We start from the raw sequence: 13,904 nt of genomic DNA, 5'->3' as shown, positions 1-13,904 counted from the left end.
ATACAGCCGTGTACAAATACCCAGAATGTGGTACAACCCCAATTCCAATGAAGTTGGGATGTTGTGTAAAATATAAATAAAAACAGAATACAATGATTTGCAAATCCTCTTCAATCTATATTCAATTGAATACACCACAAAGACAAGATATTTAATGTTCAAACGGATAAACTTTATTGTTTTTGTGCAAATATTTGCTCATTTTGAAATGGATGCCTGCAACACGTTTCAAAAAAGCTGGGACAGTGGTATGTTTACCACTGTGTTACATCACCTTTCCTTCTAACAACACTCAATAAGCATTTGGGAACTGAGGAGACTAATTGTGAGTGTCATGATTGGGTATAAAAGGAGCATCCCCAAAGGACTCAGCCTTTCACAAGCAAAGATGGGGCGAGGATCACCACTTTGTGAACAACTGCATGAAGAATTAGTCCAACAGTTTAAGAACAATTTTTCTCAATGTTCAATTGCAAGGAATTTAGGGATTCCATCATCTACAGTCCATAATATAATCAGAAGATTCAGAGAATCTGGAGAACTTTCTCCACATAACCGGCAAGGCCTGGCGGACGTGTTGACTTGTTCCATCACAGAGGGTTTTCCAAGAAGCATTGAAGAAAGGCAACACCAGGGAGCTGCACTCGTTGCTGCAGAACATGATAAAATGCGAATTCAGTGTCAACTCCTTCAGCCCAGAAGGACAGACGGCGCTCCACCAGTCCGTCATTGAGGGGAACCAGGAGCTGGTAAAACTGCTGGTGAAATTTGGTGCAGAAATCCAACTGGCCAACAAGGAAGGGTGAAGAACAGTCATTCATAGCTACACAGTTCAGTTTCAATTTATCTTCATTGATATAGCATCAAATCACAACAAAGTTGCCTCAAGGCGCTTCACACAAGTAACGTCTAACCTTACTAACCCCTGTCTGCTTTGGTCAGTGAAATCACACACACTTACTCCATTTCCCTTACAAATGTAGTTGGCCTAACTATGGTAATTAGGTAACAGTAACACAAATTCATCATGTTGACCAAAAAAATTTACACTCAGGTCACTTAGTAAAATTGTCTCTGGCTACGTCAACACATTTCACTTGGGAGGAAATACTTTGCATAATTTTATTATGTTCACTGGGCCCAGTTTTTAAGTTAAAATTACATGATTTGTATGTGTTCGCCCATAAAAGCAGCACCCATGTTCTTTTTTGTGTGTAACTGGCATCTAACTGAGCATCTTGTAAAGTTGGTGTTCCTAATATTTGTCCTTTTCAAGGTGTCCAAACATCAAAGACAACACCATTGGCATGGCAGAGAATGGAGTGTCTCTTACCTGTCGCTTCCATGTCACTGTCTTTAAGTTCATTGGTGATTATGATGAAGTCCATCTCCACTGTGATGTTTCCCTCTGTGACTCAGACACTAATGCATGCAAAGTGGTGAGAATCCAAAACCTTTGTCTTCAGCACAATGCTGACTATAACCACTGCCACTGTATTAATGTCTGTGTGTTGCACGTGCAGAACTGTCCACACAAGAGAAGAATGTACTCTGAGGACATGGACCATAAACAGCACATACTGACTGTGGGGCCCATCAGAAGGCGAGGTAAGTCTGGGCTGGTGTGTTGAAAAATTACAATATCGTGAAAAGGTAATAATTAAATAAATGTTTTAGAAAGTGAAAGATACGTAGAAAGTAAATTTTCAGTTTCAAATGTATTAATTTATATAGCGCCAATTCACAATGAGATGGCCTCAAGGCGCTTCACACAACATAATAAAAACAGAAAAAACTGAATTAAAAATTTAAAAACACAAAAGACAAAACCATAAAAGAATACAAGAATAAAAACACATCATAACACTAATGATAAAACAAGGAAAACAAATGAGTCTTTAAACGCCTCCACAGTATCTGACTGTCGTTATGTGTGCCGGGAGATCGTTCCACAGAGCTGGGGCACGGTAAGAGGAAGCTCTGTGACCAGCAGACTTTTTATTCACCCTGGGAACACATAAAAGTCCTGCACCAAACTAAAATGTTTCATGCATTTTTAAAATTTTAACTTTGATCATTTATTAATTATTGATTCATTAATCAAGGGCCCACAAAAAGAGTGGAGAGAGTTTACAAAATGAGTAAAAAAATCATATCTCAATAGTGTCATGACTTTGATGATAATTTGATGCTATTTTTCCAAAAGGTGTTTTTCACAACATGGGGTATATTATTCAGCCCACCACAGTATTCAGAGTGACTACGAGTAATGTCTTTGCTGTATTACTGTATTTGATTGGCCCCAGTAGACAGGGCCGTAGCTTCTCTGTGTCAAGAGGAAGATGAGAGACATCAGACAAACAATCCAGAGGAGCTGAAGGCCACGAGCAAAGCAACCTGAGCTTCCAGAAGCCGTCAGCAGGACCACAGACCAATCACCTCCACACCACACTGACACAGGAATTCATTCAACAGGAACCACAACCAAATACTCACATACCAACGGCACAAATTAACACAGTTTCACACACACACACACACACACACACACACATACATATACATACATATATATATATATATATATATATATATATATATATATATATATATATATATATCTGTGTGTGTGTATAAATTTGATCTGTTTTGTTAGAATGGCCTTTCTGTGTGGAGTTTGCATGTTCTCCCCATGTTTGTGTGGGTTTCTTCCGGGTGCTCTGGTTTTCTCCCACATCCAAAGACATGCGGATTAGGTGGATTGGAATCTTTAAATTGTCCGTAGGTGTGCGAGTGGGTGTGAATGTGTTTGTTTGTCTGTTTGTGGTTCTGCAACAGACTGGCGTCCTGTCCTGGGTGAACCCCACCTCGTGCTCTATGACTGCTGGGATAGGCTCCAGTCCCCCACAAGTCTTAATTGGACTAAGTGGTTGAAGATGAGTGTGTGTGTGTGTGTGTGTGTGTGTGTGTGTGTGTGTGTGTGTGTGTGTGTGTGTGTGTGTGTGTGTGTGTGTGTGTGTGTGTGTGTGTGTGTGTGTGTGTGTGTTTTGTTAGAAGAACTTCTTCTCTGCTTTACTCCACTACGAAGCTATGAGTGGTGATGCAAAATTCAAAAGTGGCACTACGAGGTCTGTCCATAAAGTATAGGTCCTTTTTATTTTTTTCAAAAACTATATGGATTTCATTCATATGTTTTTATGTCAGACATGCATGAACCCTCGTGCGCATGCGTGAGTTTTTCCACGCCTGTCGGTGACGTCATTCGCCTGTGAGCACTCCTTGTGGGAGGAGTCGTCCAGCCCCTCGTCGGAATTCCTTTGTCTGAGAAGTTGCTGAGAGACTGGCGCTTTGTTTGATCAAAATTTTTTCTAAACCTGTGAGACACATCGAAGTGGACACGGTTCGAAAAATTAAGCTGGTTTTCAGTGAAAATTTTAACGGCTGATGAGAGATTTTGAGGTGACACTGTCGCTTTAAGGACTTCCCACGGTGCGAGACATCGTGCAGCACTCTCAGCCGCCGTCGTCAGCCTGTTCAAGCTGAAAACCTCCACATTTCAGGCTCTATTGATCCAGGACGTCGTGAGAGAACAGAGAAGTTTCAGAAGAAGTCGGTTTCAGCATTTTATCCGGATATTCCACTGTTAAAGGAGTTTTTTTTAATGAAAGACGTGCGGACGGGTCCGCGCGTCGGGACGCAGCCGCCGCGACGCTCCGCCACAGGAAAAACACCTCCGTTGGAAGCCTTAAGGACAAGTTGGAACATGTCCAGCTGTTAAACAATTTCTCATATACTCACTCCACTGAAAGCCATCAAAAGCCGCCTGGATTTTACAAATGGTTATCAACACGGAGGTGTTTTTCCTGTGCCGCCGCTCTGCGCCGGCTGCGTCCCGACGTACGGACCCGTCCGCACGTCTTTCATTAAAAAAATCTCCTTTAACAGTGGAATATCCGGATAAAATGCTGAAACCGACTTCTTCTGAAACTTCTCTGTTCTCTCACGACGTCCTGGATCAATAGAGCCTGAAATGTGGAGGTTTTCAGCTTGAATCAGGCTGATGACGCCGCCTGAGAGCGCAGCGCGACGTCTCGCACCGTGGGAAGTCCTTAAAGCGACAGTGTCACCTCAAAATCTCTCATCAGCCGTTAAAATTTTCACTGAAAACCAGCTTAAGTTTTCGAACCATGTCCACTTCGATGTGTCTCACAGGTTTAGAAAAAATTTTGATCAAACAAAGCGCCAGTCTCTCAGCAACTTCTCAGACAAAGGAATTCCGACGAGGGGCTGGACGACTCCTCCCACAAGGAGTGCTCACAGGCGAATGACGTCACCAACAGGCGTGGAAAAACTCACGCATGCGCACGAGGGTTCATGCATGTCTGACGTAAAAACATATGAATGAAATCCATATAGTTTTTGAAAAAAATAAAAAGGACCTATACTTTATGGACAGCCCTCGTATGTGCAATTTCTCCGGTCACAGCCACAGAAGCCTATAACTTGCTCAGGGTTGTCTGGGTATCTTGATGTCTTTCCTCACTCATCTGCTTCTTGCACAGTGATTTACTGTAGAGTGTCATACTATTTGTATTTCTTCATATGTAACTGATGTAAATAAAGACATATATGTATCCATCCCCTGACTTCTCTGAAGAAGACTGGATGTAAAAGTGATGGTTTGTATGTGTTCTACTAAAGGGGGCACTTACTTATTCACACCATCATTTTGGCTTTTAAATTTTTATTTCTTTTAATTCATGATATAGAGATTACTTTTCAGGGTGAGTTTAAAGGGCAGAATTTTAGAAAATTTAATATAAAAAGCCTGATTTTTTTTTTTATGTCCTAAAAAAATTCAAACATGCAAAAGCTCAAGGGAGCAATATCTTTTTCATACCACTGTAATTGTGGGTAAAAGTTGTATAAAGTGTTCAAAGTAGCAAAAAACAAAACAAAAAAAAAAAAACAGCATGTACAGGTCCCTAAAAATGTTATATGCACTAGTTGACAAGGTAGAGATGAACGCACCAAATTCATCTAACAATTCAGAATATGGGCCAGGAGGCCTATATAGAGTGACAAAGTAATATGGCTGATTTATATTCTTCTGACCTTGGCAATGCATAATATCCTGAGCAGAACAGAGAATCAGGTGCTCAAATGAGTTATATTTGTGACCCCCAACAGCTAATAAGCTTAACCTAGATTTATAAATAACAGCAACACCCCCACCTTGCTTCACATCATGAGGGATGCGACTAAATGTATATGCCGGTGGGCAGGCCTCATTTAAGGGGAGGACAGCTGTATGTTTAAGCCAGGTTTCACATAACCCAATCATATCTAAGTGATGATCCACAATTAGATCATTAACACTAGAAGTCCCACAGCCCAGCCATTTGGTTTTTCTACCTTCTATGCCCAAAGAGCAGCCAAGCGACTGGATTAGTTTTGAACTCAGGACTCCGGCGAGGGCGGTTGCATCTCCTCCTCTCTCTTCTATTTCTGATCCAACCTTCAAAGTCCGTACTACACCAGGCTGTGAATTCTTCAAACTATATTTGATTAACCATGGAATTGATCAGCTGGTCTGTGAACACTATTGACACCATTTTTTTCTACAAGAAGATCAGGCCCGGGGGACCCTGCGTGCCCAAATGGAACTTACCCTGCAGGCTATGTTCTCGATGCCTGGGAGACGTGGCGTGTCTCATGCTTTGCACCATTCTCTGCAGAGGACGTCAAGGATTTATTCATATTTGGTTTCATAGTAGGAAGGCTGGTACTTATTGGCTTATGTGCTGCCCTGACATTCCGGAAAATTGGCAAGACGGCTGCCGCCAAAACCACGCCTCCTCGCTTGTCCGTCATGATTAATGAGTTGGGCAAGGCGATGCATTCTCAGACTGCGTTAACCCTTGAACTCAGACGCAAATTGGATAACATCTCGGATCAAATGCGCACCTTGCAGGAGAAGGTGAAGATTTCAGAGGCCGAGGAATTTTCATAATTTGGGATCTGGTTTGTTCATGTGAAGCAGTAAAAGTGTTTTCACTTGTCAACCACAAACACGGCAGGCTTATCAGCCTCTGAAGGACAAAATGCCCCACTGTTTTCCTCCAGAAGAATCTCTACGGCCTTGGGGAATATTGGCTGCCTCCTTATCTCTCTAACTCCAGTACAAGGACAGTAACTGACTCACACAGGGACAAAGACTGAAGCATGCTCCACTTCCCCCCCACCTCCCTTCATGACTCCTGATGCAGCGGCTACCACACACTCACAGCCTCAATTCAGAAAACGGACTGTTTCAAGTTTAGTGCACATAAACAATGTCAAATGTATATGTGTTGTCTTAATTCTGTTGTGTGCCATTATTACGATAAACAAGTAATAATTGTGGATTAATTGCTGTATCTTGTTTGTGGAAATGGGAGTGTGGACGTAATCTCGTTGTTGTTGCACTTGTAATGACAATGACAATAAATCTCATCCATCCATCCAACTAATATCCTAACTCAGGTGTGAACAGCCCAACAATTTGGCTTTTTCATCATTCTTCACCATCTTGTCACCATTGGTCTGTAAATGACACAATTACTCTCTACTCAGTTACTGACAGAGAACTGATGTTGCTTTGTCTTTACCTGAATAAATCAGTGTGTTTGTGATGTAACCACAGAGAGGTAGGCTGTGTCTGGCATCCATGCTGAACAGTCCACTCCTGAATAGTTCGAAACAAGAGTGACACAAAAGAGGAACCTCTGGAAGCAACTCGACACCGTTCTTCTGACCAAAGTAGTTGGCTCTCCATCTGCGGCGTAAAATTTAATTGGGCTGTGATGGAGAGGCCTTCCGACCTGTTCTTCATGCCACACTGTGTCGTCTTTAGCCTTCTCTGTTGACCTCTCTTTTCTGGTGTTGGTGAAGTCTCCTCATTTGTAGGGTGAACATATTTTTGAGATGTGAGCAATGAAATATCCAGATGAGATGATTTATTATCTGATTTATGATTCCAAAACATTTCAAGTATCTCCTCTCTATTGATTTAGGATTGTTTTTATCTTTTCCTAAAACACAACTGCCATAATCAGCAAATGAAAATAGGATGTTTAGGAAACTCTGCGTCTTCTCCGGCACACATACGACAGTCAGATACTGTGGAGACTTTTAAATCATGTTTAAAGACTTATTTGTTTTCCTTGTTTGATCATTAGTTTTATTGTGTTATGATGTGTTTTTATTCTTGTGTTCTTTTATGGTTTTGTCTTTTTATTGTGTTTTTAAGTTTTTAATTCAGTTTCTGTTTTTATTATGCTGTGTATGTTGTGAAAGTGTAGTGACACGGACCCACAACAGAGGGCGGTAATGAACGGATAATGGATTAAGCCAAAAAGTAACAATTTAATGTTGTAAATTGCACAACGGAATACAGACAATTGCAGTTGAGGAGTACAGTCAATCATACACAAGGTGACGTGTGGGCAGGCTCGAGGATAGAAGACGTCTGTCCAGAGAAGAGCCGGATCCCACACGGCTTCCACCGCCAATGGATCTGAAGAACACCGGAGCCGCCAAGCCTGGGTCCCAGGTGGCCACCGTCTCCAGCTGTCAGACCTGGTACTGCTGGCAGAAACAGAAACAGTTAATGGTGGGTGCGTGGATACACACCCAGTAATCTCTCTGTACTCAGTTCCTCCGGGAGGGAGAACCTCCACCTCCAGAAACAGATTCACCCGTGCAGCTCCTGTCAGTCACTTCCCTGGAAGGAGTGAGAGGCGAAGACGTCGCGCTCACACTATCCGCCAATCCAGCTTCAGACTGTAGCCACAGGAAAACGGCTGCACACAGAACAATGTTTAATCACTGAAAATCACCGCAGAGAAGGTTACCTGAGTGGTAGCTGATTTCTCGGCGGGGAGGTGGAGTTGCAGTCCGGCTTTTATGGTGGTGGTGATGTGGATGAGTGACAGCTGGTGCTGATGACGAGTGACAGCTGTCACTCCCGGTTGCTATGACGCCCTCTCGTGCTTGAAGCCCGCACTTCAAGCAGGGCGCCATCTGGTGGTGGTGGGCCAGCAGTACCTCCTCTTCAGCGGCCCACACAACAGTGTAAAGCGCCTTGGGGTGATCTCATCGTGAATTGGTGCTATATAAATTAATAAATTTGAAATTTGAATATAAAGATAGATGGAAAATGTTATGCTGTGTTTACACATAGGCAAGACGCGTTACGAATGTCATATTTGGATCATTCTTGGCTCATTTCGTGACGGGAGCATGAAAAAAAAAACGTGAGACTGGGCTGAAAATAGTCATCACCTTGTCTGTGCTGTTTTCAACATCACACAATGTGGTGTTGACAGAAATTTGTTTTGATAACACCTTTCTGCTCCCACAAAATTCAAAAGGAAGATGACTCTCATTTGAAAGCAAACCATGTGTACAATATCGTGATATCTGTCATTTCATACATGGCCGATGTCAAAAGCTTATGGGCTATTTGTGATGACTGAATCAATACAGTGGGTTTTGAAAGCCCCTTCCAGTTCCTACTCAGGAGAAAAGGTCTCAGCAGATGTTTGAAGCTTCCAGGCTCCTTTCAAGCACCCCTCCCCCTGATCTGAGCATTCTGGTGGACCACCACATTCCAATGTCCTTGTTGGCAATCAGTCAAGCACTGAAGGTGTGTCACAGCTGTGAACCACTAATCTGGCAGGTAATGGCTGCAGTTACAAAAGAAAGGTGACTAATTGTAGGTCGTTGAGTTGTTCATTTTAAACCTAACAGCCTTTTGGCTGTCCTCTGGCATGGTAGCAGGAGTAAATGCCCGGTGACCTGTAGCATGACTTGATTCATGCACTAGCATGCACATCATCGTGATGATCCCACCCGCTGTGTTCGCAGCTGGACACTATTCTTTGATCCACTGCCTGCCACACACTCTGTGCTGGACGCTGTGAATATAAAATAATTATTTTGTGGCAGATTAATCATTTTTCTGCAAATGTGGCGCTGAAAACAGCTGTAATCACTTCCTGAATCACATAGGAGCCTTCAGCTGCAGCCGTTTGCATGTGGGCCTAAAAGGCTGCAGAAAGCATTTGGAGACATCTAAAAGGTCATTATTTGTCATGTTTACATTGTCATGACTTGGTAAAACAGTTGTGTGTGCTTTCCTTCTTGTGTGTGTTGTTAAAGTATGTTTATAATAAACATCTTGTTGTAATCTTTCAGACGAGCTGCGCTCTGATGCGATCCGTTGATGTCACCACTCGCACTGTTCACTTCTTCTTTACTCCACTTGATGAGCTGCCACATCATGCCACATAGCATGGCATTTATGCATGATTTTTTGAACATTTCAAAATTCTCTGTGTTCAATAGCACGCACTGGAGCCCCTCTTGCGTCTTGTCTGTGCCCGTTAAAGAAGAGTTTACTCTCCAGTATGACACAGGTCATGCTAGTGCGTTAATCAAGTCATGCTACTTGTCACCAGGCCTTGAGAAAAGCCCAGGACTTCTAGTGTTAATCAACAATGATTTTGAGGACAGTGATCTTATGTTAATGAGACTCAGACTAAGGACCCCAGTGGGGTTGACAGTTAGACTGTTTGGATTTAGGGGTGGTTCCAGAGTGGCATAAAATGCCTGGAAGTAGGTTTAGGTTTGGAACATTCCACGCATCCTCAATTTCAACATCAACATCATAATGGGTGTTAAGTTTGCAAAGCATATCCCTCTATGATTTTTATGGACACGTCTACAGAAACAGGCCACAGTCTCAACTTGTTGAATTTCCCTCCCTGGCAGAAAAACTGCCCTATCACCATAGTGAATTTTCTGCACTAATTTCCCGTAACATCTATCTTCACTGAGCTAAGAAGCTGTTCTCGCTTACAGACACGGGTAACTTTTCTGACACCTCCTGCTTAAAACCCCAAAATTCAGAAGGATCAGAAAAGAGCCACCCTATCTTTTAGCATTGCACAGGATTTACAGTGGGGTAAAAAAGTATTTAGTCAGCCCCTGATTGTGCAAGTTCTCCTACTAGTCCAGCAGCTTAACTCCAATATGTATAAGAATCATTCAGTTTGTGATAAAAGCATGAAATTTGGTACACATATAGCCAAAGGCATATCGAAAAGATTTGAAAATGGAGGCATCATGAATTTTCAACATGGCGCCCATGGTAGCTATTTTTCAAAATGGCCACCAGAAACAACAGTTTTCTTATGAGTGATGGATATAATGTGACATTGTACACAGAATTCGATTAATTAATTACCATAAGTGCTTGCTAATGTGTTTTTTGGATTAGACATTTTCATTAAAAATTCAAAATGGTCGCCATTGTTTCCAGACTGGTTAGATACGGATAAACTCTGTGTCGAATTATACATTTTTCATGATGTACAACCCCTGGCAAAAATTATGGAATCACCGGCCTCAGAGAAAAAAGCAGATCACACACATGACACAAAACTAAAGTCATTTCAAATGGCAACTTTCTGGCTTTAAAAAACACTATAAGAAATCAAGAAAAAAAGATTGTGGCAGTCAGTAACGGTTACTTTTTTAGACCAAGCAGAGGAAAAAAATATGGAATCACTCAATTCTGAGGAAAAAATTATGGAATCACCCTGTAAATTTTCATTCCCAAAACTAACAGCTGCATCATATCAGATCTGCTCATTAGTCTGCATCTAAAAAGGAGTGATCACACCTTGGAGAGCTGTTGCACCAAGTGGACTGAAATGAATCATGGCTCCAACACGAGAGATGTCAGTTGAAACAAAGGAGAGGATTATCAAACTCTTAAAAGAGAGTAAATCATCACGCAATGTTGCAAAAGATGTTGGTTGTTCACAGTCAGCTGTGTCTAAACTCTAACAACCTTCCCATGTTTTTTGTATTTGGTCCAAAGGCAAACATACTGGTAGACCAAGGAAGACATCAAAGCGTCAAGACAGAAAACTTAAAGCAATATGTCTCAAAAATCGAAAATGCACAACAAAACAAATGAGGAACAAATGGGAGGAAACTGGAGTCAACGTCTGTGACCGAACTGTAAGAAACCGCCTAAAGGAAATGGGATTTACATACAGAAAAGCTAAACGAAAGCCATCATTAACACCTAACAGAAAAAAACAAGGTTACAATGGGCTAAGGAAAAGCAATCGTGGACTGTGGATGACTGGATGAAAGTCATATTCAGTGATGAATCTCAAATCTGCATTGGGCAAGGTGATGATACTGGAACTTTTGTTTGGTGCCCTTCGAATGAGATTTATAAAGATGACTGCCTGAAGAGAACATCTAAATTTCCACAGTCATTGATGATATGGGGCTGCATGTCAGGTAAATGCACTGGGGAGATGGCTGTCATTACATCATCAATAAATGCACAAGTTTACACTGATATTTTGGATAATTGAAAGGATGTTTGGGGATGATGAAATCATTTTTCAAGATGATAATGCATCTTGCCATAGAGCAAAAACTGTGAAAACGTTCCTTGCAAAAAGACACATAGGATCAATGTCATGGCACAGGGTCAATGTCAACGAGAAGATCTGATTTGATGCAGGTTTTAGTTTGGGGGATGGAAATTTACAGGGTGATTCCATAATTTATTCCTCAGAATTGAGTGATTCCATATTTTTTTCCTCTGCTTGGTCTAAAAAAGTAACCGTTACTGACTGTCACAATCTTTTTTTCTTGATTTCTTATAGTGTTTCTTAAAGCCAGAAAGTTGCCATTTGAAATGACTTTAGTTTTGTGTCATGTCTGTGATCTGCTTTTTTTCCACAAAATTAAACAACTGAATGAACATCCTCCGAGGCCGGTGATTCCATAATTTTTGCCAGGGGTTGTATAATTTGAATTAGCAAATGTAGAATTTCTGAGAAGCTTTGTTCTATCTCACAAGACATATATTAAGTGAGGCCAAATCTAGGGTCTATCACAAGGAAGACTATTCACACTCGCCTTCACAGAAGCAGAGGGCAGTGCATTGTAACTTAGCTTTTTTGCACTTGCAATGCCCAACACAGCCCTTCTTACATTTGCAAGAGACAAGTTCATAACTGGACTGGCATCTGCTAGGCATGTCCAGAAGGGTTCATAGTCTCCCTCAGATGTCTTTGACCAACCCCATTTGCACGGTGAAGGTAGTTCTGGTGTTGACACCAGCACTTGACCCCACACGTGACCTCCTTGGTATACTGCTCTCTTGACATGCTCTTCCAGGGTAACCTTGGTTGGAGAGATAGATTCTGCATTGTGCGTCTTGGCGAATAACTTCCTTCTTGCCGTATCTATTTCTGTGCATGTCCTGGTTCGGTCATAGAGTAGGATAACAAACCTCTCAGTTGGGGCTGAAGACAATTTCAACAGGGCATGCGTAAGCTCAGGAAACACAGTCCATACAGCCCATGCAGTCTTTTTCCCATGGCCAACAAAGCTTGACACAGTGTCGCAACCCGTCACTGCATGGAACAGTGGTAGCGCACGTGCTTTCTCAGGTCCTAGCCCTGCTGCAATTTCATGGGCTGCTAAGTATCGGAAACTCTTTCCAGTTCCGAAAGCCAACCAAAGCTCGTCTTCTGGTTGTAGAGTCTGAGCCACTGCCACAGCTAGCACCACAACATCAGTATCTACTGTTTTAATCATGATCTTATGATGGCCGTTTCTGGCTGCATGGGCTACATGTAATAACATGCGACTATCGGCTTCCTCATTCGAACAAGGAGCAATCGAAGACCTATCTGGGAGTGGTGGCTTGCTAAGGACTTCTATGTCACTAGTGATAACAAACTGTTTGTCCTCCTGCAGTAACGATGTGAGAAGAGCTTTTGAGAGAAAGGCAAACAATTCTGTCTTATTGCTGTCAACTCTGAGAAAGTTTGGCCAGCTCCTGGGAATGGCTGCATCACCTACCACACGTCTCTGAATCCCAGTTCCAGTGTGTGGGCATGCAGCATCAGTCCCACGTATAATGGAACTGGTGTCTCCTGTGCAGTACTGTGTTGGACAAAAGCAGTTCTGTCTGGTGCCCGCTTGTTCTTAACACTACTGAAATTTAGCAACTGAGCAATTCTAAGTGCTGCAGGAGATGTTGCTTCTTCCATCTGGTCTTTGATACTGGGTCCCTCTAGTACCATGTTAACAAGGGTAAGCAACAGCTGTGGCACAGAGTCCTCTTGGCAGTGTTCAGGAAACCCATTAAATGGTTTTGCCTCATCAAACATGTGATGGTGGACTATGTGCAGCACGTGCAATGTGCATAGCATCTTCGTTGTTATCCTGCTCACAGGCTTTGACAAGAGCAGTGCCGATGTCATCTTCAAAGGCCATCAGGACATCTCTTCCCTTCGTGTAAGCTTGCATATCTGGGAACTCAGCAAGAAGTTTCTCTTTCAGCCGTGTAGAGTTATTTCTGCTCTCAACCTCAACTCCTAACGGTTCCATTCGTGACTTGTAGAGCTGGGAAAGTTCCGCTAGTTTGAATACCGGTGCTGACCCATCATGTCTGGTCTCCTCGATGTAAAGCACCAACTCAGCAAAAACACCACCAGAGGTTGATGCTGCATGTCCCTTGCTATTATCTTCAAGACCTTCCAGGTTAACCTTTCTGGCACGATTATAGAGACATCTGGAGTGATACTTAGCTTCAAGTGCCACCATGTCCCCAGCACTAAGTCGCCCAAGTAATTCTGTGTCTTGAAGCAGGGTTGCAGCAGCACGCACCCGATTGTCTACTTGAAATGTTGCAGCCTCGTGAAGGCCTTCATTGCCAGCAGGCTGTCTTCAGAAGAAACAGATGTTCTGTCTCATTTCAGGAGTCTGACCTGGTTGGGATTTTCTGAGTTTGGATTCTGACTGTTGATCAGAACTTT

The 13,904-nt window shown here is 42.4% G+C and overlaps 1 protein-coding gene across 1 annotated transcript in view; it reads left to right on the top strand.

The window, feature by feature from the left end:
• Window positions 1–13,904, top strand: part of LOC117505898 (alpha-tectorin-like) — a 160,159-nt gene that overhangs the window by 114,145 nt on the left and 32,110 nt on the right. Inside the window, exons 10-11 of the mRNA XM_034165433.1 lie at window positions 1,277–1,439; window positions 1,524–1,608. Of these exons, the coding sequence (XP_034021324.1) occupies window positions 1,277–1,439; window positions 1,524–1,608 (248 nt within the window). The remainder of the gene's footprint in view (window positions 1–1,276; window positions 1,440–1,523; window positions 1,609–13,904) is intronic.

This window comes from Thalassophryne amazonica, unplaced genomic scaffold, assembly GCF_902500255.1.
Source record: "Thalassophryne amazonica unplaced genomic scaffold, fThaAma1.1, whole genome shotgun sequence".
Classification (NCBI taxonomy): Eukaryota; Metazoa; Chordata; class Actinopteri; order Batrachoidiformes; family Batrachoididae; genus Thalassophryne; species Thalassophryne amazonica.
Note: the sequence above shows the minus strand (reverse complement) of the source record. Positions and strands in the feature narration are given on the sequence as shown.